Source organism: Acomys russatus, chromosome 28 (assembly GCF_903995435.1).
Source record: "Acomys russatus chromosome 28, mAcoRus1.1, whole genome shotgun sequence".
Taxonomy (NCBI): Eukaryota; Metazoa; Chordata; class Mammalia; order Rodentia; family Muridae; genus Acomys; species Acomys russatus.
Window position 1 is genome coordinate 18863064 of NC_067164.1, and position 25236 is coordinate 18888299.

The following is a 25236-nucleotide window of genomic DNA, read 5'->3' on the forward strand; positions in this document are numbered from 1 at the left end:
GAGAAGAGAGGACTCAACAACCCAGCTCTGAAAGGGTCCTGTCCCCCTCCCACCTCTCTTCTCTCCCTCCACCCTTCCTGCCCATCACCCCCTCCTCCCCAGCATGGAGGCTCATCAAGACAAGAGGCAAGAAGGAAAAACAGAAACAAGCTTGGGCTGCTCCTGAGGCAGGGACAGCCCTGACTCAGAAACAAGGCGACAAGGACACACTGGGAGTGGCTTTTCCTCCCCATGGGATAAGAGGTTGCCAAGGAGAACCTAAACCCTCAATCCGCCACAATGTCAGCTCCAAGACATGATGGGTGGATGTCCTTGGACCGCCCTCTCCCCCCTAGGATGGGGCTCAGCACTAGGGAAGTGGGTACTGAAAAGGGTGTAGAGTCCTTGTGTCTCTCACTCCCTCCTTAAAAAACAAAACAACTCCAGCCACTTTCCTTAGATTTGCTGCAACCTGTGTTTATGATTCTATGAACTGAAATATCCCTGCTGTGCACACACTTTACATCCACTGGTTTCACTGTAGTTCTCTGATTTAAAAAAAAAAAAAAAAAAAGGCAAAACAGTATTTTATTTTATTTTACCTTTTTAAAAGACAGGGTCTCTTGTATAGCCCAGGCTTGTCTGGAACATGTTGTGTAGCTGTGGTTGGCCTTGAACTCTTGATCTTCTTCCTTCTACCTTCTAGTGCTGGGTACACCTGATTTATTTGTGGGGAAAGTGAAGGCCGTGGAGCTAGTGACTTGGTGACAGGAATGCTTGCTTTTGGCCTCAGGCACTTTGGCCTGAATCCATGATTCTCTTACACGACCAGCTCAGAATAACAGCTGTGAATATTGTGATGTAATTTGTGCCTGTATTTCAAAATTGGGAAACAGGGGAATCTTAGCAATCACTGTCTTTTGCATTAGAATTTTACAATTCTAGTTTTAATTGCTGAGGCATTCTACCTTTTTTTTTTTTTTTTTAAACCTGTAGAGACTTTACATTCTGCCAGTGATTTATGATCACAGCATCAAAGAAGGAACCCAGTGAGCAGCTGTTTAGTAGCTGGGTGTAGGGACACATGCATGTGGTCCCCGCACTTGGGAGGCTGAGGCAGGAACGCCACAAGTTTGAGCAGAGGCTAGCCTAGGCTATATAGCAAGTTCAAGGCTAGCTACAGATCAAGACTCTGCCTTAAAATACCTAAGCAAGGGACTGGGGCAATAGCTCATTCAGTATTAAAACACATATCAATGCCAGGCGAGTGGCGCACACCTTAATCCCAACACTCCGGAGGCAGAGGCAGGCGGATCACTGTGAGTTCGAGGCCGGCCTGGTCTACAAAGCGAGTCCAAGACAGCCAAGGCTACACAGAGAAACCCTGTCTTGAAAAACCAACCAAACAAACAAATGAAAAACACTTATCAAAAAGCAAGGTATGGTGGTACAAACCTCTAGTTCCAGCTCTGGGGAGGCAGAGACTGGGGGGTCCCTAGGCCTCAGTGGCCAGCTAACCTAGTCTACTCAGTAAGTCTCAAACCACTAAGAGACCCTGTCTCAAGACTCCTGAGGGGCAGTGCGTGCGGTTGACCCTCTAGCCTCCATGCACACAGACACCCACAGTGCCGCCGCCCCTGCCCCCCCAGCAAAACAAAAGCTTCTTCTCAGTCATGTTGTCTGCCACCCTCCTTAGGACGACTGCTGCCATCCTTACTGTTAGGATTTGTAGAACCCTGATGGGGCTTTCAGTTTATTTATGAGTCTGGATTACGGCTGTTCAAAAACTTTTGTTTTTTTCCAGCTGAATTGTTTGTTCACCAGAGAGTAAGTTTGGAGAGAGAAGCAACGCCTTGTGTTTCTAATAGAGCTATCTCTTTGTTGCTAAAATGGAGTCCCTCTAATTGGTTCCCATGGAGACTGAAAGGGTTAATGGATTTCCCCACAGTAATCAACATACTGGTTACTTCCTGGAGAATGTGTCTCTGATAACACACTGTTAATGAATCTCATGGCCAGTTAAAAGAATCATACATAGTTATGGAAAGCAGAGTTAACTCTGGCTTGGTGAAGAAGAGGAGAACATGAAGTTTATGATCAAAGGATAACATTTCTAATATTGGAAAGAGTCTTTTTTTTTTTTTTTTAAGAGTTATTTATTATTATGTAGACAGTACTCTGCCTGCATGTATACCCACAGGCCAGAAGAGGGCACCCAATCACATTATAGATGGTCATGTGGTGGCTGGGAATTGAACTCAGGACCTCTGGAGGAGCAATCAATGCCCTTAACCTCTGAGCCATCTCTCCAGCCCCTGGAAAGAGTCTTAAATCACAGTTTCCCAGGCTTTTCAGTGTACAGAGAGCTCAGCCTGCTTACCTCTGGGGGGTGGATGTGCTGAGTATCAGGGAGAGCTCCTGGGGCAGTGATATCTGGTCCGTTCTGACACAAGCTGATTTCATTCATACACCATTGCCACGCAGGCATTAGAAGCTGTCAGGCCCACTTTACTGCTCTCTTAGAGGCTCTAGCTAAAGGACACATGGTAAGTGGAGGCCAGCGAGGACTGCCATCTAGGGCCGATCTAACTGATTTATCTCCCACTGGAACAGAGAAGGGGTCAGCGCAGGAGAGGTAAGGAACCTGGGTCCTAGCTCCTAGGGCAGAGTATCGCCCATAATGGTTAGTGAAAGGCTGTTTCACCAACCTGCAAGAGCTTTGAGAATAAAACAGAACTTGAAAATGTGTTTTTAAAATGTTCTTCTGCCCGGGTGTGGTCGTACACGTCTTTAATCCCAGCACTTGGGAGGCAGAGGCAGGGGGATCGCTATGAGTTCAAGGCCAGCCTGGTCTACAATGCAAGTCCAGGATAGCCAAGGCTACAACGAGTGACTCTATCTCAACAAACAAACAAATAAACAAAAAAAAAAAAAACACACACACACACACACAAAGTAAATAAAATGTTGTTGTGCATTCCAGCTATAAGCCTATCGTGGAATATATTGATGCCCAGTTTGAGGCGTACTTGCAAGAGGAATTGAAAATCAAACGTTCTCTCTTCAACTACCATGACACCCGGATTCACGCCTGCCTTTACTTCATTGCCCCCACGGGACATTCTCTGAAGTCCTTGGACCTGGTCACCATGAAGAAACTGGACAGCAAGGTACGGGATGCGCTGCATCCACACTCCTTCGCGCCACCATTTCCCCGAGGCGCAGGTTGTTTTCTGTAATGCCTGCGTGTAGTGAGGTCTTGCTGTTGCTCTCTTTTTCCTTGGATTACAGAGCCTTAGAGTTTGGCTACGTGAGATAAGAGCCTAAAAACCTCTTCTGGAAGAGAAGACGAAGCCTTCTTTTTGTGGTACATGAAACTACACTTAGTTCTTTTTTGTTTGTTTGTTTTTTATTTTTTTATTTTTTTGAGGTTTTTGTTGTTGTTGTTGTTGTTTTGTTTTGTTTTGTTTTGTTTTTGAGGCAGGGTTTCTCTATATTATCTTGGCTGTCCTGGACTCACTTTGTAGACCAGGCTGGCCTCAAACTCACAGCAATCCGCCTGCCTCTGCCTCCGGAGTGCTGGGATTAAAGGCGTGCGCCACCGCGCCCGGCTACACTTAGTTCCTCAATGGGGGCTGAAGTATAAACATGCCGTTTATTTGCCCCCCTGGAGCTCTACGAAATGCTGGCTTTAGTGTGGAGTTTAGAGTAGCATCGGGTTTTAGTGTTTTACCTGCTTGAGGACAGTCAGCCTTTTAGATTCCAGAACTACACGTGTCTCTGTGGAAAGTAAAGTCTACCTTTCATTTTCAGCCCTGGGCCTGCCATGTTTGTGGCCTCTGTTTTCACAGTTCTCGAAAGAAGGGTCTGTTCGGTGTAATAAAATCTGATGTCCAGTTTTATGATTAATTCAGTTTTGTGTTCTGAAATGAGACAGAGGGCATCAAGACCCCACCACCAGCTAAGCCGTGCCACTGTCTCCTGGATTCTTAACTACCCTTTGTACTCAGTGGAGATTTCTTACTGGATAATCGTTATTGGGTGCACCTCCCCCCAAAAATACTGCCTAAAAGATTCTGTCTCGGCCAGGCGTGGTGGCGCACGCCTTTAATCCCAGCACTCAGGAGGCAGAGGCAGGCGGATCTCTGTGAATTCAAGGCCAGCCTGATCTACAAAGTGAGTCCAGGACAGCCAAGGCTACACAGAGAAACCCTATCTCCAAGAACAAAACAAACAAACAAAAAAGATGCTGTCTCTTTAGAGAGCTAACTAACCTGTCCGCAAGGCTCCTTTCTGGACCAACCAGCACTTTTGGCTTCCAGCATCCACAGGCACAGAGCTTTACAGAAAGATACTCTACTGGCCTTAAATCATTGTATTTAACAATCATGTGACGCTCAATGTCTCTGACTACCCTGATCAGTTTGGCCAAGAAGCCATGACTGGATGTTGTTGGCACCGTCTTAGTCCGGGGTGTACACACAAGGCAGTCACTAAGCACACCAGGGAAGGCTTTGCCTGTCAGGTTCTGATCAAGCCCTTTCTTGTCAGTCAGGGATGCTTCCCTTGACGGGAGGGAGTCTGAGCCCATTAGGTTTGGGAGAGTGGGACAGAAGACTTTTTGTCAGCCCTATCTGTTGTTCTGGTTCATCAGGGGTTTCTGATTTGGCCCCTGGAGAAGAAAAGCAAAAAATTCAAACCTGGCTGAAAATCCGAAAGGCCGTGAGCTCCTGTGCTGGGCGGAGAGTGTAGTCTAGATTACAGATACCCACAGCGTTCCACTAAAACGTCTGTGCCTCTGAGGGAGAGGGTGAAAGGTAATTTTAAAGGTCTTTAATCCCAGCAGTCGGAGACAGAGGTAGGTGGATCTTTGTGAGTTCGAGGCCAGCCTGGCCTACAGAGTGAGTTCCAGATCTACCAGAGTTACCTAGAGAAATCCTGTCTTAATAAAACAAAACAAACCAACCAACAACAACAACAACAACAACAACAACAACAACAACAACAACAAACAAAAAGAAGGGGGAAAAAAACCGTTTCGAAAGAATTGACTCCGGGTTTGAAATTTGTAAAAATAGGTAGTTTTAAATTATCTTTATTTAATTTATTTATTTATTTATTATTTTAGTTTTTGGCTTAATACTGAATGTCTTCCAGAAATTTTTAGGTCATCAGAAGAAAGGCAATGCCTCATGGCACTGATAATGCCCTGCTGTGACCAGCACTGCATGGCATCCAGAAATCATGCTCCTAGGAGGAGTGGCTGTTTATTCCAAGAGTGGGCTCGCTTCTTTGTTGTTACTGTTTGTCACAGCGTAAAAACACTTCCTTTCACTCTGTAAAGGGGAAGGTGGTACAGGAGAGGAAATAACAAATAAACGTCAGCGTGGGATGCAAGGAAGTCATCGTTCAGAGGGGGAGCTTAGATGATTCTGTGTCTGAACTTCACATCTGGAAGGAAGCCTTCTGTCAGCATCGCCTGGGTCTCGTGGTGCCGCCCTGCAGCTTGGATTGCATTGCCGAGTTGGTCTCATTGTCTGGGTCTCTTTCTTGCAGTGGGGTTGTGTGAACATGGGCGTGCTTGCTTTGCAGGTAAACATCATTCCAATAATTGCAAAGGCTGACACCATTGCCAAGAACGAGCTGCACAAATTCAAGAGTAAGATCATGAGCGAACTAGTCAGCAACGGGGTGCAGATATACCAGTTCCCCACAGATGAGGAGACGGTGGCCGAGATTAACGCAACGATGAGTGTAAGTCTTCAGTAAGCGGGGACAGGCGGGAGGCCGTCCGGGAAGCTCAGGTGGTGGCAGCACTGCAGAGGGGCTGGCAAAGCCTACACCAAGGTCCAGCTGCCCTGACTCCGGCGCTGCTGCTGCTGCTGTAAGTCATTGAAATGACCGGTATCTCAGTTTCCCTCACTGTCAAGTGGGAGAGTTAGGATCATTTCGGCTTTCTACCCACTCTGATTTCCACGGGGAGTCTTCTAGGAATGTGACACAAGAGCAGGACCTTACACAAAGCAGCTCAAAGAACAAGCGCCCTCCTCTGTCAGAGTTGGCAGAAATACGGCTGTTTGCCTCAGAGCTGCCTTCCTCTCTGTGCTATTTCACTGTACTTTCCTGAATCTGAAGGTACACCAAAAAGTGAGGGGATGCCGTCCACAGCAGAGAGAGGTAGCTATTGGGAGCCAAATGAGCTAGCTGCCTGACTGGCCATTTCACTGTTTTCATGACCAGGTCTCCACTTGCCCAAACTGGCCTCAAACTCAAAGTATAGCCAAGTCTGGCTTTCAATTCTTGAGCCTCCTGCCTCAGCCTCCCGAGGGCTAGGATTATAAGCATAAATCACCATGCATGGATTGTTTACCTATTTTGGGTATATGGGGGGTTTTGTTTTGTTTTGTTTTGTTGGGTTTTTTTTTTTTTTTTTTTTAAGACAGGCTTTCCCTGTGTAGCCTTGGCTGTCCTGGACTGAATGTGAAGACCAGGCTGGCTACAAACTCACAGAAATCCAGCTGCCTCTGCCTCCTGAGTGCTGAGATTAAAGACGTGTGCCACTACACCTGGCTGCATTTTTAAAATTAATCTTTAGTGTACAAAATAATGGTTTTCAAAAGTATATGCCATTGGACTTTGCTCATTATCCCCCTTGCTTGTGGGGCACCAAGGAAGCCATGAGTGTGTAAGGAGCTATTGATGTCCTGAGGGAATTGTACTGTTTGACATGGGGATGGCACTATTAAAAACCGATGCCTCAGATCCATAGCAACGCTGTTGGCGCATGCGCACGCGCGCGCGCACGCACGCACGCGCGCCTCACCATGAGGCTCAGAGGGACGCCAAAGCCTTTCTCTAGTCTTAGTGTCGGTGTTGACAGCGTGTACAAGCATGAATATACACCCAGTGACTGATGAGTCTGTGCAAAGACTAGCCACTGCAGCCTCTTCTATGAGGATGCTAAGCTCACCTACAGAGACCCTCTCCTGCACAGGCTCGCCCCTTCCCGTGCAGGACATAAGCAGCGGGCATAGGAGCCAGGCACTGTATAGTGGTGGGTGTGTTCCGTCACTGCGCACAGCCTACCTGACCCCACTTTTCTGTGTGTGTGTGTGTGTCTATGTGTCTGTCCCTTCTTAATTCTCTTGTTGCCCTAGTTAGGACAAAATGCCATGTTGAACATGGTACCAACTTTGCAGTTTTCTTTCTTCTCTTGCTATAATCTCCTCTTCCTTTTGACCAATTTCTTCCCATTTATAGGGCCCCTGCCACTTTCATGTCACATATACTTATTAATTATTAAATCTAGACGTGGCACTTGACCCTGTCACAGTGAGCAGGGACTTTTTCTAGGTTGTTGTGTCAGAATATTGTCTGGAAAGGTCCCTTTCTCCTTACCATCAGGGAGGAAGTATATTTTGCTTTCAGATTTGAGAATTGAGAAAAGAAAGAATGCATTCTCTTTCCTGTAGTGTGGAGATAGATTAGGAAAAAGTTTTAAAGATTTTATTTTTAGCTGAGGGTGGTTGGCACACACTTTTGATGCCAATCTGGTCTGTATAGCAAATACCAGACCAGTCAAGGCTACATAGTCATGCCCTGTCTGAAAACCAAACAATTACTTTTAATTTTTTTTTTTTTTTCTGAGACAGGGTTTCTTTGTATAGCCTTGGCTATCTTGGATTCGCTTTGTAGACTAGGCTGGCCTCAAACTCACAGAGATCTGCCTGCTTCTGCCTCTCAAGTGGTGGGATTAAAAGCGTGTGCCACCACGCCTGGCTACTTTTAATTGTGTGTATAGGTGTGTATCTATATATGAATATATACACATGAGACCAGAGGCTTTGGATCCGGACAATGGTTATAAGTTGCCTCAAAGAATAAGTGCTGGGAACAGAGCTCTGGTCCTCGGTAAGAGCGCCAGACTCATTCGTAACTGCCCGATCAGAGTTCCCTCGACTAGGAAACTCAAATATCTTTGTGTATCACCCAAAATGCCACATATGCAGCCGGAGCCGTGGATTCTGCCAGATTCTGTGTGGAGGAAGACTTATCCTGAAGACATTCTCTGTCTTCTCAACAGTGGGTAGGCAACCAGAAACAATAATTCTCAGAGCAGCTCTGAAGATCTCCTGTGTGCTGATAGCCGTTTTCTCTCCCACGCTCAGGACGTAGTCATAACTACCAGATAACCCAGTGTGGAAGTTTCCGTTGTCTTGGACACCATACCATTTCTGCTCAAGCTGAGCTTGGGCGCAAGGCTCGAGCCAGTATTTTGGGCTAAAGTGTACTTCTGACTTGACATTTGTGTATCGATGGGCCATCTCAAATAATTCTGGAGCCGGGGGCTCAACTCAGTGGTCAGTCCTCACCTGGCATGTGTGAGGCTTTGGGTCTCTCCTCAGCCCTGCAAAGCCAGGAAGTGAAACAGCTGTATTCAGTGGAAATACAGTGAAAGCTGGGCACAGTACAGTTAGAGCTCACCAGTGTGGGGTTTCCGGGCCAGGCCTTTGGAACCCAGTGTGTCCTTCTAATGACCCCCAACCTCAAGTTAGATGTCATATTCATCAGAAACAACTGATCTGCATGATGTCATGAAATTATAGTCAAGAGGCAGAGCCATGTATTGGTTATTTCTAACGTGCTTGAGAGTTTTTAAATATGAAGACAGTTACCTATGATAATTTTTCTTAACATTTCCATTGTCTTCATAAAACTGTTGGTTTTTTTTTGTAAGATTTGATTTGAGTTCAAAGCTAAATGAAATGCAAACTCCTACCGATGAATAAATTTAATATTTAATGGGAAGACATTTTGCATTGCTTTCATTTTTAACTTGAACTGTGAGTCAGTGAAAAGCAAATGAAATTTAAAAGTGGGCGTCTTGATTCCACAAGCCATATATATTTTAAATGATTTACTTAGGTTTATTTTATGTGCAGTGCCCACAGAGGCCAGAAGAAGGCACTAGATCTTCTGGAACTAGAGTTACAGATGGTTGTGAACCACCACCATGTGGGTGCTGGGAATTGAACCCAGATCCTCTGGCAGAGCAGCCAGTGCTCTTAACCACTGAGCCATCCCTCCTGTCCTCCACAAGCCAAGTTTTAAGTTTTATGGACACTGTGTCACAGAGTGTCAGCTCTGACAGGTGGCATGCAGCTCAAACTCAAGTTGCTCCCTAAATCTGGTTTGTATTTGGCTGAGGAGAGTATGCTTCATGAAGGGCATCCCCCTGTAGTCAGCCTCTAGCCATTCTAAAGGTTACCACCTTTTCTCTTGCCTCTAAGGAAAGAGGCCCCTCCCTGGCTGGGAGAGAGATAGGGTCAGGGCTGTGATTGGAACTGTGGAAGATGACCATTTACCTCTTCTGTCGCCTGGCAGGTCCACCTCCCATTTGCAGTGGTTGGCAGCACTGAAGAGGTGAAGATTGGCAACAAGATGGCCAAGGCCAGGCAGTACCCCTGGGGTGTGGTGCAGGGTATGTGTTGTCATGGGACAGGGACTCTCATGTCGGTGCCTGTGATGAAGAAAAGGTGGCCCCATTTTCTTCCCTCCCTGAGTTGTGTGGGAAAATGTCAACGTGGGGCATGTGGGGGAGTTCGAGGGGCTGTGTGTGTTGGGCATGTCATCCCCTGCCCATCTCCCACACCCCGCCCCCGCATGTGATTAACCACGTGAGGAAGAAAGAAATGGTCAGCCCCACAGGCTGTCAGGTTCTTTAGGAAATTAGTAAAAACTCCTAAAAGAGGAAAGATCCCTTCACGGGACTGTGAACCAGTCGCATCAGCAAAGTGCCAGGAAGCTGAGAGACTGAGGAAGTCTTATTTCTTCCTCATCTCCGGGAAAGTCGTTTTCCAAGGAAGTTGTCTCAGCAACTGTCTGGCAATCAGGAAGGACAGTGGCATTTAAACGCTGCCCTGCTGGGATGGGGCAGCATGGCGTGGGCATTACGGGTCTGACCTTGGAGCCAGATGTTACAGCCCTGCTGGGCCGTCAGCTGCCACCTCAGACCCAGACTTCTGCCTCTGCAGGGTCAAAATTTGTGAGGCAGAATGGTTGAAAGGTAAAGGAAAGATTCGTGAAGCCCCTTCTTCCCTCAGCACCCTCTTTCCACAACCCTTAGGAATGCAAGGAGGAGTCAGCAAGGCACCCTCCATGACTTTGAGACCTTGGGGGCTCAGGAGGGACAGTGACACCTCACTGCTGACGGCCCTTCCTCGCCTTTGCCTTTTTTTTTTTTTCTTGTAGTGGAGAATGAAAACCACTGTGACTTCGTGAAGCTCAGGGAGATGCTGATCCGAGTGAACATGGAGGACCTGCGAGAGCAGACGCACACTCGTCACTACGAGCTGTATCGGCGCTGCAAGCTCGAGGAGATGGGCTTCAAGGACACCGACCCGGACAGCAAGCCCTTCAGGTAGGAGCAGACTCTGCCGGCGACAAGGTGGCTCGGGTAGTGGCCGGGCGACGATCGGTGCACCGCAGGAGCAATTGTGGCCCTGAGGCTTTGCTCTACAGTAGCTTGGTGAAGGGCGGAATAAAGGGCAAATCGTGAGGCGCTGCCATAACCGCTTCTCGCTGTTGTCTCAGCTGAGCGATGCGGTGCATGCTGTCCTGCCTGCCCACAGCCACAGGCGCTAACATTCAAAGCACCGAAAGTGTGAGCGACCCGCCTGAAGTCCTAGTAGTTACAGAAAGGAGTTTGGTGTTCTGAACTCTTGCCTCCTTGGCCCCTGTGCCCTGCCTCCTATTTATGTTTGTGGGGTGTAGTGACTGCCCCCACACCCTCACAGGATGCAGCTGTGGACTAACATTTGCCCCCATTCATTTTTGCTGGACAGAGTCAACTTCCTAAGGCTCTTAGCTCTTCAAGTACTCTTTAAAACAAACAAACAAACAACCAAAAAAAAAAAAAAAATGAGGCACCATTTTGACAGAGGGTAGGAAAGGGGGAAAAAAGCTTAGAAAATGTATGTATTTCCCACATCACAGATGGATGGATGTGTAAAGTGTGAAAGGGTTAATGTGGCAGGAGAGGCTGGCTCAGTGGTTAGAGATTCCCAACACCCATGTGGTGGCTCATGGCTGTCTGTAGCTTCAATTCCAAGGGATGTGACATTCTCTTCTGGCCTCTCTGGGCGCCAGGCACACGTGCGGTCCATTGACAAAAGGCCCATACAACATAAAGATACAATTTTGAAAACTTAAAAGGAGATAGGCTCAGGGCCCTAGCAATTGCTACTGTGGAAGGCGAGGCTCAGGGTAGGTCGCCACCTTCTGGTAGAGGAAGGGACTATCTAGTTTGAGCCCAAACTGTTTCCTATTAGGGATCTCAGTGGAGCCAGCATGGGGTTTGCCTGCGCTCTGAGCCTCCTCTGATGAAGCCACAGTGCCTTTGAGCGACACCTGTTTCCCCATCGTTAGTGGCTATTCCTGGAACACACTCTGAACTCTACAAGCCGTAGAAGTGACCGCCGGCCAAAGAACCTGAGGCCGCCAGTGCTTGAGAGCAGCCCTTTGGTGGAGGTGTTATCTCTTGGGAACACTTTGGAGAAAGGTCAGCCCTACCACACAGTGCAACTGTGCGCTCCCATACGCATGTCTGTGTTCGCTGAGAACAGAGACAAGTCTCACAGAGAGAGGCCGGCTAGCCAGGAAGTTAACTTCCAACCAAGTTTGCATCACTTAATCCAAGTCCTGCAGGCTTGGGAAACTCTCTTCAACCAGATAGGACCAGGCTCTGTGAAGGCAGGTGGAGCAAGTCCTCTCTGCGCTTGCAGTGTATTTACCAGACATAACCCCATAAAATAAAGCCCATACTGGCTTATAAAGTCTGATGAAAAACATGCCTTTTTTTTTTTTTTTTTTTTTTTTTTGGTAGCCTTGGCTGTCCTAGGCTCACTTTGTAGACCAACCTGGCCTAGAACTCACAAAGATCCACCTGCCTCTGCCTCCGGGGTGCTGGGATTAAAGGCGGGTGCCACCAGGCCCGGCAGACCATGTAGTTTTATCACAGCTATTCAGTTCCATCCGTCTCCACGGAAAGCAGCTGAGACCATAATACCAGTGAATGGGCACGTCTGTGTGCCAGCCAGTCAAACCTCACTAACAAAGACAGGATGGAGAGGGCTGGACTTGTTTCCCGGGCTGTGATCTCCCAACGCCGGGACCGGGGTCATGGCCTGGACTCCTTTGCGTGTCAGGTTGTTAGAGGTGATTCGTTTCTCATTGTGTTAAGAACCATTCCATACACCTGCATTCTTTTAAGTTCTGGGATGCTGCCCGTGCCCACTACCACTAGGAAGGGCTTGGTGGCCTGTCCGCCTTTCATCAAAAAGACCAGCCCTTCCACCAAGATGGCCAGGGCTGCCTTCCTGCAATCAAGCAGCCCCCTGCGGGCTCTGTCGCTGGCATTTTTTATGGAGGCAGCTCCTACAAGCCCCGGGAAAGGGTCTGCCTGGAGGATGTGCAATGGGGTAGGTCCAGCAGGGTTCAGTCAGCCCGCCACTCAGGGCGCATCATCTTCCGGGCTTCAGAACTGGCAGGAGAGGACACTCACGCCGTGGACATGTCCCTTCTTCCCGTTTAGTTCCATTCCTACAGGCCCTACATTTATTTCTTCTTGGATGTTGAAATGGGAAAATGTTTATACCTATAGGTTATTACCAAGGCCTGTGCTTTTTTTTTTTTTTTTTTTTTTTTTTTTTTTTAAGTAAATTCATGGGTGCATACCTTTAATCCCAGTACTTGGGAGGCAGAGGTGGGTGGATCAAGGCCAGCCTAATCTACAGACCAAGCTCCAGGACAGCCAGGACTGTTACACAGAGAGACCCTACCCTAAAAAAAAAAAAAAAAAAAAAAAAAAAAAAAAAATAATAATAATAATAATAATAATAATAATAATAATAATAATAATTTTGGTTTTCCGAGATAAGGTCTCTCTGTGTTAGTTGTTGTTGTTATTATTATTTAATTAAAAATATTCATTCCATTACCTCAGTAACTAGGATAGGGTTTTCCATTTAATGGAGATGGTTCCTCCTTGTACAGTCCCTCGCTCACTTAGATGTCCCTCTTGCTGTGGGAAGAATCACCACAGGAACCTGATGCTGGTACAGGGTGATGTGAGTGTGACACCCTTTCTTGGAAACACTGCTTTAGGAGCTCAGTCTCTGCCCTTGGGGGAGTATTGGGCCTGCAGAAGTCCCTGTGCCCTTGGCATGGTACTGAAGGGTGAGAGGAGGTGGGTGACCCTGTAGCAAGAGGAGCAGAGCTAAAGACAGGCAGAAGCCACAGCTGACCTACGACAGCACCATTTCTAGATGGTCTGGTTCTCCTCTCTTCAAACGTCAATATTTTCACTGCACTTCAAGTGCCCAGTAACTGGCCAACGTCACACCAGTGTCTTCGCAGGCTTTTTTCTCTAAACACGATCTCACTGTGTAATCCTGACTGGCCTGTAACTTGCTATATAGACCAGGCTGGGTTTGAACTCACAGAGATTGTCCTTCTCCTTCCTTCCCAGGGCTGGGATTAAAGGTGTGTGCCACCAGGTCTGGCCTTCTCAGGCTTTTTTCATTCAGGTAAATTGAGATGCTTCTGTTGGGTTGGTCTCCAGCTGTTTTTACTAGGAAAAAACAAAAACAAAAACAAAAACAAAGAAACAAACAGAAAGAGAACAACAGCACAATCAGAGCTGTCACACTGTCTTTCTTTAGTAATTCAGTGTTGATTCCTTCACAGCAAATAATCCACTGAAGTTAAAACCTTAAAGGCCGGGTGTAGTGGCGCGTCTTTAATCCCAGCACTCGGGAGGCAGAGGCAGGAGGATTGCTGTGAGTTTGACACCAGCCTGGTCTACAAAGCGAGTCCAGGATAGCCAAGGCTAACACAGAGAGACCCTGTCTCAGGGCAAAAAAAAAAAAAAAAAAGAACACGCATTGATGTTAAAACCTTAAACTAACCACTACTAGCTTTCATTAGCTCAGATCACTCAAGATGAAAATACTCCCGGATGTGCTTGGGAATTCCCCTCCCTGGGTGAACTTGGCATGACTTAGAGCAGCGTAAGTGAAGGGCTGAACGCTATTTCAAATTCTTTAAGCAGAGGTCTCCTACAAGGCGGTACAGTGAAGTTAGTCCTCTCTCTAAGCATGCTATGGCCTTCCAATGTGTAGGTATCGGAGCCACCGAGTCTAGTAGTAGAAGCCGTGGCGAGCCAGTGGGAGACCACACAGAGTAGGGCTGCGTGGGGCCAGGCAACACTTGATTACCAGAGCTTGCCTGTGGCCCTGGAATTGTCCTTGACCCCACCTAGAGTTAGACAGCTGCCTTTCTTGTCCTCTAGAAGAGTACCTTGGTATCTGGGCACCAGCCACTCTTTCCCATGCCTACCTTTCCCATTTGCCCCTGTGTGTCTGTGGGTGGGGGGGTGTCTGTAGCCTTGGGACTCAGTTCCACTAGCCAGAGCACCTGTTTCTTTTCTGAACCAAGGTCTCTACGTGCCTCCCCCTTCTGCCCCCCCACCTCTTTCTGGCTGGATATTAGGATAAGTTAGAGGGACAAAGGTTACCATGGAGACTAGTCATGCGTCTCTGAGCTTTTTCCTCAGACACCGTTGCCCTTTGTGATATACCCCCGTTCTAAATTGTTCACCCCTCCTGTCTAAGTAGCATCTTCTCTCTGACTCACAGATAATGTTTGAGGACCACCCTTCTCTCAGGACTCAGAAAGCCCCCCGGCCTATTTTTAGGAGTGCACAGGCCTTGGCTCACCAGCCAAGTGAAAAGTGGGCGGGGCTCCCATCTCACTGAGTGGCCTAGGTTCAATCCTTGACATCCTCGTAGTGCAGCTGAAGCAAACGACTGCTGTTGAAGTTATTTTTATAAAACAGTATTTTGTTTATCTTAGTCTCTCTCTCTCTCTCTCTCTCTCTCTCTCTCTCTCTCTCTCTCTCTCTCTCTATATATATATATATATATGTTTGTTTGTTTGTTTAGGTTTGTCAAGACAGTTTCTCTGTATAACAGTCCTGGCTATCCTGGACTCAGTTTTGTAAACCAGGCTGGCCTCGAACTCACAGTGATCTGCCTGCCTCTGCCTCCCAAGTGCTGGGATTAAAGGCGTGTGCCACCACACCCGGCTTTAGTTTCTCTCTTAACTTGGCTGTCACACAAACAATTGAGACTTACAATACAAGGCTCCACAATGCAATCTGAGCAGCTTAAGCCTGTTCCTAACCCTCTATGCTATCCTGTCTTACTCCCCACAAACATCTCAGCGATACTTGGCACTTGTTGCTTTCCTCGGCTCCAGCTCCTTCCTCCTGATCTTCCTTGGACCTCTACCCATGGCTCAATCCTCGCTTTCTCCCCTAACTCCTCCTCCCCTGGCTGGCAGGAAGACCAGCCCTATTCTCTCTCCTGCTCATCGATTGGCTGTAAGCTGCCTTATTGACATAACAGGGGAGCAATGGGGAGCCGGGTTTACACAGTGACCTTATGCCTACAGGCTACCACTGTGTCCCCATCCCTCCATCTATAAGATGAGGAATCGGAGATATTTATTCTGTTGCCTTATTATAAGGATTAATGCATGCGTGTATATAAAGCCTTCATAAGTCCTGGTAGCAATGATCAGACCCTGGCATGCCCTCCGTCATATTCCAGGAGAGTCAGACAGGGAGAAAATCATTCTGTGTGAACCTCTAAGATTTATGATGAGGTCAGGTGCCTACATTACTACCCTTGTATATACCTGTAATCACTACATTTGTATTCTTTCCTTGATGCCGGCAAAGAAGACCTTGTCCTAAGGGTTGCTAAAAGGAAAGATCATTTAGACCAGCTGAAAACCTTGTGAAAATCGCCACAGTGTCTCACTTAGCAAAGGGAGTCAGCGGTTGCCGCTGGAAACTGCCAAGGATGCCGTTATTGTAGTGCCCATGAGTGGGGAAAAGCAACTTCTTCTGAGCTGGTAGGGTCCATGCCTGGAGACATCCATTGGGGGGTTATGGTGTTTCCGGTTCATGGCTCAGTAGGCAGTGCTGTGTGGGGAGTATGATTCTGTGTTATTCGTAAGTGACTTACAGCAGTTTTGAGTCTCTGGGTTTAGGCTTTGGGCATTTGTCTCATCAGTTGCTATGATTGTTTCCTGTGTTATCATTTGAAAGCTGGTTCACATTCTAGGATACAGTGATACAACTGAGCAGTGTTGGCTGAACCCATTTTCATCCTTTGCCCCAGGATGGCAACATTTAATAGACTCAAGGCTGGGGCTAGTCTTACCTTGGGCCAGTGTGGCCCTCCGGCTTTGTCTAGGACCGAGGCATTCCAAGTATGGACATGAACTTTCCACACACAAAACACTTTGCCATGTGATCCAGTGTCCACAATTTAGGCAGAATGCTGGCTCCTCTTATCCACTCAGCTATTGTCTTACCCAGGCCTCTTAAACCTTGTCTTATAACACTGGTTAAAGCCTATGATTGGCTGGGCATGGTGATGCATGTCTTTCATCCCAGCACTCAGGACGCAGAGGCAGGCAGATGGACCTCTTTAGTTCAAGGCCAGCCTAGCCTACAGAGTGAGTTGTTTCAAGGCATCCAGGGCTACACAGAGAAACCCTATCTTGAAAAACCAAAACCAAACCAAACCAAACAAGAAACCCACGATTGGGTCATGATCCACAGTTTAAAAATAGGTTCAGATTCTAAGGCGCACATAAGGCTGCGCTTGTACAGGATGTGGCCGGGGCTTTCTGAAAGCTCTCCTCACGTGAAGCGGGTTCTTGTCTGAATTACTTCAGAGTCCATGCCCAGCCAGCTCGAGGAGCTCCAAGGTAATAGATAGCAGGTATGGATACTCCCAGGCACCCTTAGGGGCCACGCACAGAATCAAGGTTCTTTTTTACTGAAGAAAAGCATCGGTCATCAACCTGGTTGCAGGTCATCACCTGGAAGTCATTCCAAAGCAGACGGCTTGGATGTGGCCAGGTGTTCAGAACCAGCACCCTCAGGAGTAGAGCTAGATGGGTATCAGTATTCAGAAACTGCACTAAGATGTGGCTCTGGGGTGCTGCCAGGGTAGGGACCACTGTGCATGACCAATCCCCTGAAGGAGTAATGTGCAGCGCTCCTCCTTACTATTTCGACTCCACAGCTTGTGAGGATCTTCTATGGAAGTTAGGTCATGATCTCTGAACACAAGTTGGGTGTTGTTTCTGTATAAGGTTTATTGCTTAAAGAGAGCGGTCCATCTATTGTACTAAATTTGAAGCTGAGCTTCCTATAAGATTTTTGTAATAGAGCCAGGTTACCCTCTGCCTTGTGCAAGTCTGATGCATAAATAAAGGTGATAAAGAATTTATTACAAGCTGATGGAGTAATTTTTAAAAAGATTTATTTATTATTATGCATACGGTGCTTCTACCTTCATGTACACCTGCAAGCCAGAAGAGGGCATTAGATCTCATTATAGATTGTTGTGAGCCACCATGTGGTTGCTGGGAATTGAACTCATGACCTCTGGAAGAACGGTCAAGCCAGGCTGGTGGCGCAAGCCTTTAATTCCAGCACTTGGGAGGCAGAGGCAAGTGGATTGCTATGAGTTCAAGGCCAGCCTAGTCTACAAAGAGAGTCCGGGATATCCAAAGCTAACATAGAGAGACCCTATCTCAACAAAACAAAACAACAACAACAACAAAACAAGAAGAAGAAGAAGAAAAAACAAAAGTCAATGTTCTTAACCACTGAGCCATCTCTCCAGGCCCCTGATGGAGTCATTTTAAAGGTCAGCTGTTAATATAATCCTAGGTCTCTGAGTATAGCTCTTAAATTTGAAATCTAAACATTGCTATTAATATTAGCCAATATTAATGTATCCAACTTGTTTTTGTCTCATAAAGGAAAAAGAACTTCTGAAACCCAGAACACTTGGTTATCAGCAGAGAGGGTGTGGAGGTAGAAGAATTTATTTTCTGTGAGCCAGTGAGGTTATCAGTTATAGAAATGTGACCGTCCTGCCTCACTGTACTATTCATTTATGAGTGTGTGACTGTCACTGCGTTCCCGCACCCGAGTGGATGGACCGGTGTGAATTCTGTGGGTTGGCATTACACGGTGCCTGGGAGTAGCCACAGCTGCTATCTAGTCTGTAGTGCGCCCTTGAGGTAAATTTGGTCTGTGTTAAAGATGGACTCTACCTGCAGGCTCTTAACCATCCAGCTGATCTAGAGAGACCGCAGAGAGAAGGGAGTGCCTGAAAACACCAGCCACTGTTTCTTTGTCATCCGTATGGGGGGGGGGGCGGGGGCGTGTCCTTTGTGTTACCAAGGGTGCTGTAGTTGAGTCATGGCCTTCTTGAGTTCCTCAGGAGGGAAGTCCAGGAGTCAAAGTGAAAACAAGACCTCCTTATAACCACTTGAAACTGTGCTGTGGTTTGAGAGGTGCGGTTTCCCACCCCCACCTTTAGAAGGTCCTCCTCTCACTAAGTCTCTTTCCCTTTGGAGGTTAGAGGGGGCTGACGGGGGCGGGGGAGGAGGCCACAGGGGGCATGGGGCGGGGGGCCGGGGAGCACGCGGGTGGTCTCAAGCACTGCTGTACGTCCAGTGCTTTTCTTAAGATCCTTCCAGCTCATCTGCAGTCTTACCCCATGGAGGTAAGTACATTGTGTCTAAAACCCCTGTGAAGGGGACTAGAGAGCCGGGCCTACCAAGGTCAGTCAGCTGGTGAGGCCACTCTGTGTGGCTGCAATTCCTGTCATTTCACCAATGATATTAGGCCCTGCCTGCGCATTAGCTGCCCTGTTAGCTTGCAGGCCTTTGACACAGCATTGTGCTTTTGGGCGTGCTTGTCTCTGCGATTTCAGCATGAATAGGAATAAAGCGTTTTATACGAGCTTTCGTGTGGTAAAGCAGCAGCTATCTCTTTTGGAACGAGGGAGGGAGAGATGGCATGAACTGAAATGGATGACACGGTCTTACGCCCTGTCTTGGGTTTGTGGATTTTTGATAGTCTTCAGGAGACGTATGAAGCAAAAAGGAACGAATTCCTGGGCGAACTGCAGAAGAAGGAGGAGGAGATGAGACAGATGTTTGTCTTGAGAGTGAAGGAGAAAGAGGCGGAACTTAAGGAGGCGGAGAAAGAGGTGAGCTGTCTGTCCTCCTGGAGGCTGCAACTGGCATTATTTTGTCAGTACATTGCAATTAATGAGACTTTGCACAGGTACAAAGTGGATCCCCTTTATCACAAGAGCTGTTTCCAGGCAAGGATTACTGACCAGTTTTGTTTTGTTTTTTTGAGACAGGGTTTCTCTGTGTAGCCTTGACTGTCCTGGAGTCACTTTGTAGACCAGGCTGGCCTCGAACTCACAGCAATCCTCCTGCCTCTGCCTCCCGAGTGCTGGGATTAAAGGCGTGCGCCACCACGCCCAGCTGACCAGATATTCTTTTCCCCATTTAGCAGATGGTAAAGTGAGAGACATAAAGCTGAGTGAGTTTTGCAGTCGACAAGGCTAACACCAGACCATAGGTCTCTACCTCTGATCCTGTGGTCTTTTCAGCTTTGAGTTTCCTCAGTGTGTAAGTCTTCTAATGTGAGATTTGAGATTCAGCCAACTAAGAGAGTTAAACAGTAGAGGCGCTTTGCATTATGGTCTCGGCCACACCTCCCACTCATGCCCACTGCTCCTGTGCCAGAACATTTCCTGTTATGGCATGCTCCAAGTCCGCCTGGTTCCCCACCCAGGCCAGCCTTACTGTTAATATGGATTTTACTACAGCACTTCCCTATGGCTCAATACTCTTCAAAATAATGTTTGCATCTTATTTTGTTTTTCTAAAAGACTAGTAAAACTTACACTGACTGGTCTTCCCAAGGACTGGTTACCAGTTCCCAGCACCCACCTGGTGGCTCACAGTTCCAGTTCCAGAGGAGCCAGTGCCCTCTATGGGTACCAGGCACAGTGATGCCCAGACATACATGGAGACAAAGCACATATGCGCATTAAAAATAAATCGTTTTTAAGAGGCTTGTAAAACTTAGAAGCCATTTACGCAGCTAAGCACTTAAGATGGTTTTGCTGCGGAGAAAGGAAAATCGAGGCATTATTATCTGACCTTAACCAAGTGGATGATGAGACAAAATTCAGGGTTTGGTGACATGCCGCCTCCTTCTGGTTTTGTTTCTGACTGGTGGTGGTGTTTGGTTCTGAAAATGAAACCAGAGCATCATTCTTCTATGGTGGGCAATTCTACCACTGAGCGGTGCCCGTGACTGTGATCTTTTTTTGGCCAAAAGCTGAAAGTTCTTCATCTTATTATTTAAACAGTTAGTATGTATATAGCTAAAACATATATGCGTGCAAATGTATAGAAAGAGAGGGAATAACATCCATGTATGAACACTGTGTTATCTAAGGCCCAGGAACAAGAACCACTTTTGTCACAACGGTGACTCTCTTATTAGGATCATGGTTAACTTTTTACCTTCTTCATGCTTTAAAAAGATTACATTATTTAAAATATATGTGTATGTATGTGTGCACGGGTAGATCAGAAGACAACTTGCGGAAATTGGTTTTCTCCTACCATGTCGATTCCAGAGATTAAACTCAGTCAGGCTTGGCAGCAAAGCACCGTTACCCACTAAGCCACCTTGCTGGTCATCTTTGTGCTTTCAAAACTGATGGACCGCTAGGCATGGTGGCACACACCTTTAATCCCAGCACTCGGGAGGCAGAGGCAGGTGGATTGCTGTGAGTTTGAGGCCAGCCTGGTGTACAAAGAGAGTCCACGACAGGCAAGGCTACACAGAGAAACCCTGTCTCGAAAAACCAAACATAAAATAAAATAACAACAACAACAACATTAAGCTATATGAGCCTATGGGGGCCATTGCTGTTCAAAGCACCACAAGGCAAGAGCGGCCATGGGCTGCTCATTCTGAGTTGGCGCAGGCGCATACTGGCCACGCCGCTCAGATTTCTATTCCTTTATCCCTCTCAGCTTCACGAGAAGTTTGACCTCCTGAAACGGACACACCAGGAGGAGAAGAAAAAGGTGGAGGACAAGAAGAAGGAGCTTGAAGAGGAGCTGAACAACTTCCAGAAGAAGAAGGCGGCAGCACAGCTCCTGCAATCCCAGGCCCAGCAGTCTGGGGCCCAGCAAACCAAGAAGGACAAGAAAAAGTAAGCCGGTATCACCCGCCTCCTGGGGACCGCTAACAGTCTCTTCCTTCTGCATGTCTACCTTTCCTACTTACAGACTGGGAACTAGTCTGTCGCCAGAAAAATTTAAAAGCGAGTATTTTTCTCTACAGTGCGGGGAAGAAGACAGAGGTTTTAGAGCTTTGTTGTTTTTTTTAAGGGTACAAAGGATTAACTTATAGACGTCACTATGGTGACCGCAGGCACTCAGGCCCAGAGTAGCCTGTGAGCTTCCTGTAGCTTCTGAAGCAGCGTTTGGAGGTTCAAAGACAGGCAGTTTTCTCATAGTGCCTCTGGAGGCTTTCTCATGACTCTTGGTAAAAGAGCATTCTAAAATTGGCATTGTTTGTGTGGGTTCCCTGCTCTGTTAGACTGTATGGCAAGCCAGCTACTGAATTTTTATATTCCTAACTGCAGCTAGTGGGTGCTAGTTTTTCTGGAGGATTACCGTATTGTGAAATTCAACCAGAATGCTCCTCTCCGCCCCTTCCCCCTGCTCCGTTTAGCAGAGTCCTGTCACCCCAGCATCCCACACCAAGCAGTTTCCATACAGCCTTGATTTCATGTGCCAAAGGGCCAGAGGCCGCTCTTGAGTCATCACCTCCTGTGGCATCCCAGTAGCAGCATTCAGATACTAGAGGCGAGGTGCACTTCTTTGAACTTCTATGATTTGTAGCTATCCTTCGAGTCACCTTAAAGAGCCGAGGGGACAGTGTTGTGACAGTAGCTGTGGGTTTGATGAGGAAGCACTTGGAGAACTTTTCCATGGCCCCATAGCAAGCCCTGGGGTGCCACCGTCCTGCCCAGAACCTGCTGAGCTAGTGTAGCTGCACGGGCAAGGGGCCTACTTTCGGGTTCTGGTTCTTAGATGCTAAGGTGCCGGGAGGAAAACTGGCAGCTAAGTTACAACAAAAATGGTGGGACTGATGCAAGCAAGGAATCTCCTTCTTTGAAAAAAAAATGTAGCCCTTAGGATTGAGTCTCTGAGCAATCCTGATGGAGACTGTCTGAGAGAGGGCGAGCCAGCCCAGTGCTATTGCCACTTGGTCCTGGCTTGCGTGCAGTGGCCTTGCCCCGAATGAACTGTGGCCTTTGCACTATATGGGGACACTGGAAGACTAGTAAACTGTGCTCTACACATGTTGCCTCTGCAAGCTCTGAGGCTCCCGTAGGGCATGTCCAGAGGAAAGAGGAACAGGAAACTGGTCCAAGCAGCAACAGAAATGATCCGTGTAGATAGCGAATGGCTTTAACTGAGGTGGGTATAGATCCGGGTCATTAAGGGAGTGCAGCTGCCCACTCTCTGCCTAGAGTGGCTTATGTCCGAGAGAAACCACTGCCCTGATGGGCTAGTTCAATACAACTCTTTGTTGCTCGGTGTTAGAAAGTTTCTAACAATGATAGTGGCGCCCCACACGGTAAGCCAGAGTCAAAGCCATTCGGCACTGAACTCTGATCCAAATCCTTTATCTGGGGAAAAAAAACCACAGAAGTGTTGTATGCACTTGTGTACGTGTGTGTTTGTCTGTGTGCATACATGAGAGGAGCAGACTGCTGACTCACAGCTTAGGAAGCCCAAAGGGTAGGCTTTCTTACCCTGACGCACTAAAGTGTAGGTAGAGGTACAAGTCTTAGACTAAAAAACGTTCATAAAAGACCAGCAATGTTAAAAGAATATTTCATGTATACTGGATGTGCCTTTTAGCAATAAAAATTGCAAGAAGTGATGGTTATTGTACCCCCATTAGACCCCTCCATTTAGTAGTGCTGGAACACACTGGCCTGTTTCCTTCCCACTCTAGTCTTTACCAATGTACAGTGCTTTTATAGTTTACATGATGACCGTGTTAAAATCTATTTTAGCTTTATTTATATATTCTCGTTCATTATTGATGGTGTTACACTTGGGTCACAATAGTCACCAGGTTCAGTGACTGACTGTGGCACATATGTTTTTGTGTCACTTCTTGCTTCTTACCCTTTTCCATACTTACGCTTTACATAATGAAAACAAAGGCTGGTTGGAGGGCTGAGTTTTTTTTTTTTTTTTTAAAGAAAAAGTAAAAAAAAGAAATAAACTTGGCACTCTTATTATCAGCGGCAGTGGAAGGTTTTGGCCAGAGAGGACCACAGAAAGACAGTTACCAGGGCAACCAGATCAGCGCTCTGAACAGAGAAAGGAGGGTTGTTCATCCTGGTCATGGCTGCAGCAGGTGCAAGCGTTACTCCAGGCCTCTTAAGAGCTGCCTGTGCTGAGCAGAAAGCGTCAAAGGGGCTCTCTTCACCCGCTGTGCGCCCCACTGCCAGTCTTAATTCACTTTCTAATAGTTTTTAACTCCTTTTCCCTATTCTAACAACTCACTCCTTTTTTAAAAACATAGGTAAGGCTTTATACCTCTCCTTGACCTGTAAGTGGCATGAGAGTATGTAACATTCCCTAAGGTTACAAAAGTAGAACTAGCCCTGGCACTGCCATTAGCTGGACCCCACCTTCTCTCATCCCTGGCCACCAAGCCACTTTCCTCGTTCGGGGCTGCACTGCTGTGGTAGGACTGCCTGAGGGTAAGTTTTCTAGTGGACAGTGTCCCTCTCTCTCCTGAAAACGATTTACAGAGTTGCCAGGAGGCATTTGCTGGGTTGCGTCTGACCCCAAAGAAACCTTTCAGTGCTGTGGTCGTAAACCGGCACCCAATGACTACACTTTATACCGCTAGCTACTCACCCCCCCCTTTTTTTTTTAAACAAATTTTTTAATTGGTTTAGTTTTGCTAAGTAATAAGGTTGCATGTTTTGGAGTTACCTAAAATTAAGCTGTGCAGAGCTCAGGTTTGGCATTGCTTTGGTCATAAGACGGGGAAAGCCTGTGGCATCGCTGTAGCTCTAACTATGTTCCTTTTCAGCTCTGCCCAGCCGGGCCAGTAGCATGTCCTCCATCCACTGTATTCCAGTCTGCAAGCTGCTTTAGATCTCTTCTCCAAGTCATCTATACGAGACACCTATTATATGTTTATTCTCTGACTCCTCCCAAAGCCCGGAAGCAGAAGATGAGGTTTCTGCTCAGTCCCATTGTGATCTCCGCTCCTCACAGACACTAGTTTTGTGTTACTTGAGGAAACAAACTAAACAGTGGCTCCTTCCACTGGACCATGCCTTGGTTTCAAGAAGTCACCCATGAATATAAATTCCATGCAAAAGGGAACTGTTGTTCAGTGTTCAAGGTCCGCTTTTGCTTTTCCCATAGAATAGCCTACTTGGATTTCTGCCGTTTAATTTCTGTCAGTCCCATAATCATTGCATGAGCGTTCGCCATCACTGAATGCTGGTGCTGGCGCTCCTGATTTTTCCTTTCAGTTAATTTGTTATCATTTCTAACTTTTTCGTTTTGTTTTGTTTTTTAACTTGCAGTGCAAGCTTCGCATAAAGGCCTGGCAAGCCAAGGACGCTCCCGCATTCACCTGCTTTTGCAGTAATAGTGTACCTCTGTCATCTGTGTCCTGTTTGGTTTCGTTGTTTCACACCCCCCGCCCCCCAAATACCAGTAGCTCTTAGCTCATCTTTGCTGAATGTTGTCAGGTGGTGGAAAAACCATAGACCAAGGGGATAACAGCAGACGCTCGTGTGGCTGACGTTGTTTCTGGAAAGTCAATGATTTGCCTTGTACACCTGTTCCAAGTGGCAGCAGGAGGCGTGGCTGTCATTTGTATGTCGCTTTGGACCAAGGAAAGTGGGGTGTAAAATGCTCCCTGTACGTCTGATGTGAAAACAGCACCGGCTCAGCCGCTGAACTAGAACCCTGGGTAGCCATGACAACAGCTTGCCTTTTCTTGGTTATGCGTCTCATGCCTGCACAGCCCCTGAATCCATTGTCTCTTCTTCACACTTTGCCACACACCAAAGGTGGACGGGAAAGGAGGCAGAGAGGTGAGCGGGCATCATAGATAGCCTTTCGCCTGTGAGGTTTTTTTTTTTTTTCATTTAACCACTTGGTTATTTGGCCCGAACCTGTGGTCTTGCTTAAACTGCCTTAGGGATGGAGTCTGCATCTGAATGC

General features: G+C 47.1%; 1 protein-coding gene across 10 annotated transcripts in view; it reads left to right on the top strand.

Annotated features, from left to right (window-relative positions):
• Positions 1–25236, top strand: part of Septin11 (septin 11) — a 92575-nt gene that overhangs the window by 62718 nt on the left and 4621 nt on the right. For 8 of the 10 annotated variants that reach the window (XM_051170584.1, XM_051170587.1, XM_051170590.1 and 5 more), the window contains exons 4-9: positions 2963–3149; positions 5572–5733; positions 9364–9460; positions 10231–10399; positions 18995–19127; positions 20986–21167. In XM_051170584.1, the coding sequence (XP_051026541.1) occupies positions 2963–3149; positions 5572–5733; positions 9364–9460; positions 10231–10399; positions 18995–19127; positions 20986–21167 (930 nt within the window). Of the gene's footprint in view, positions 1–2962; positions 3150–5571; positions 5734–9363; positions 9461–10230; positions 10400–18994; positions 19128–20985; positions 21168–24215; positions 24522–24590; positions 24715–25236 lie in introns of those variants that run through there. The other 2 variants (XM_051170581.1, XM_051170588.1) reach the window with 2 other exon arrangements.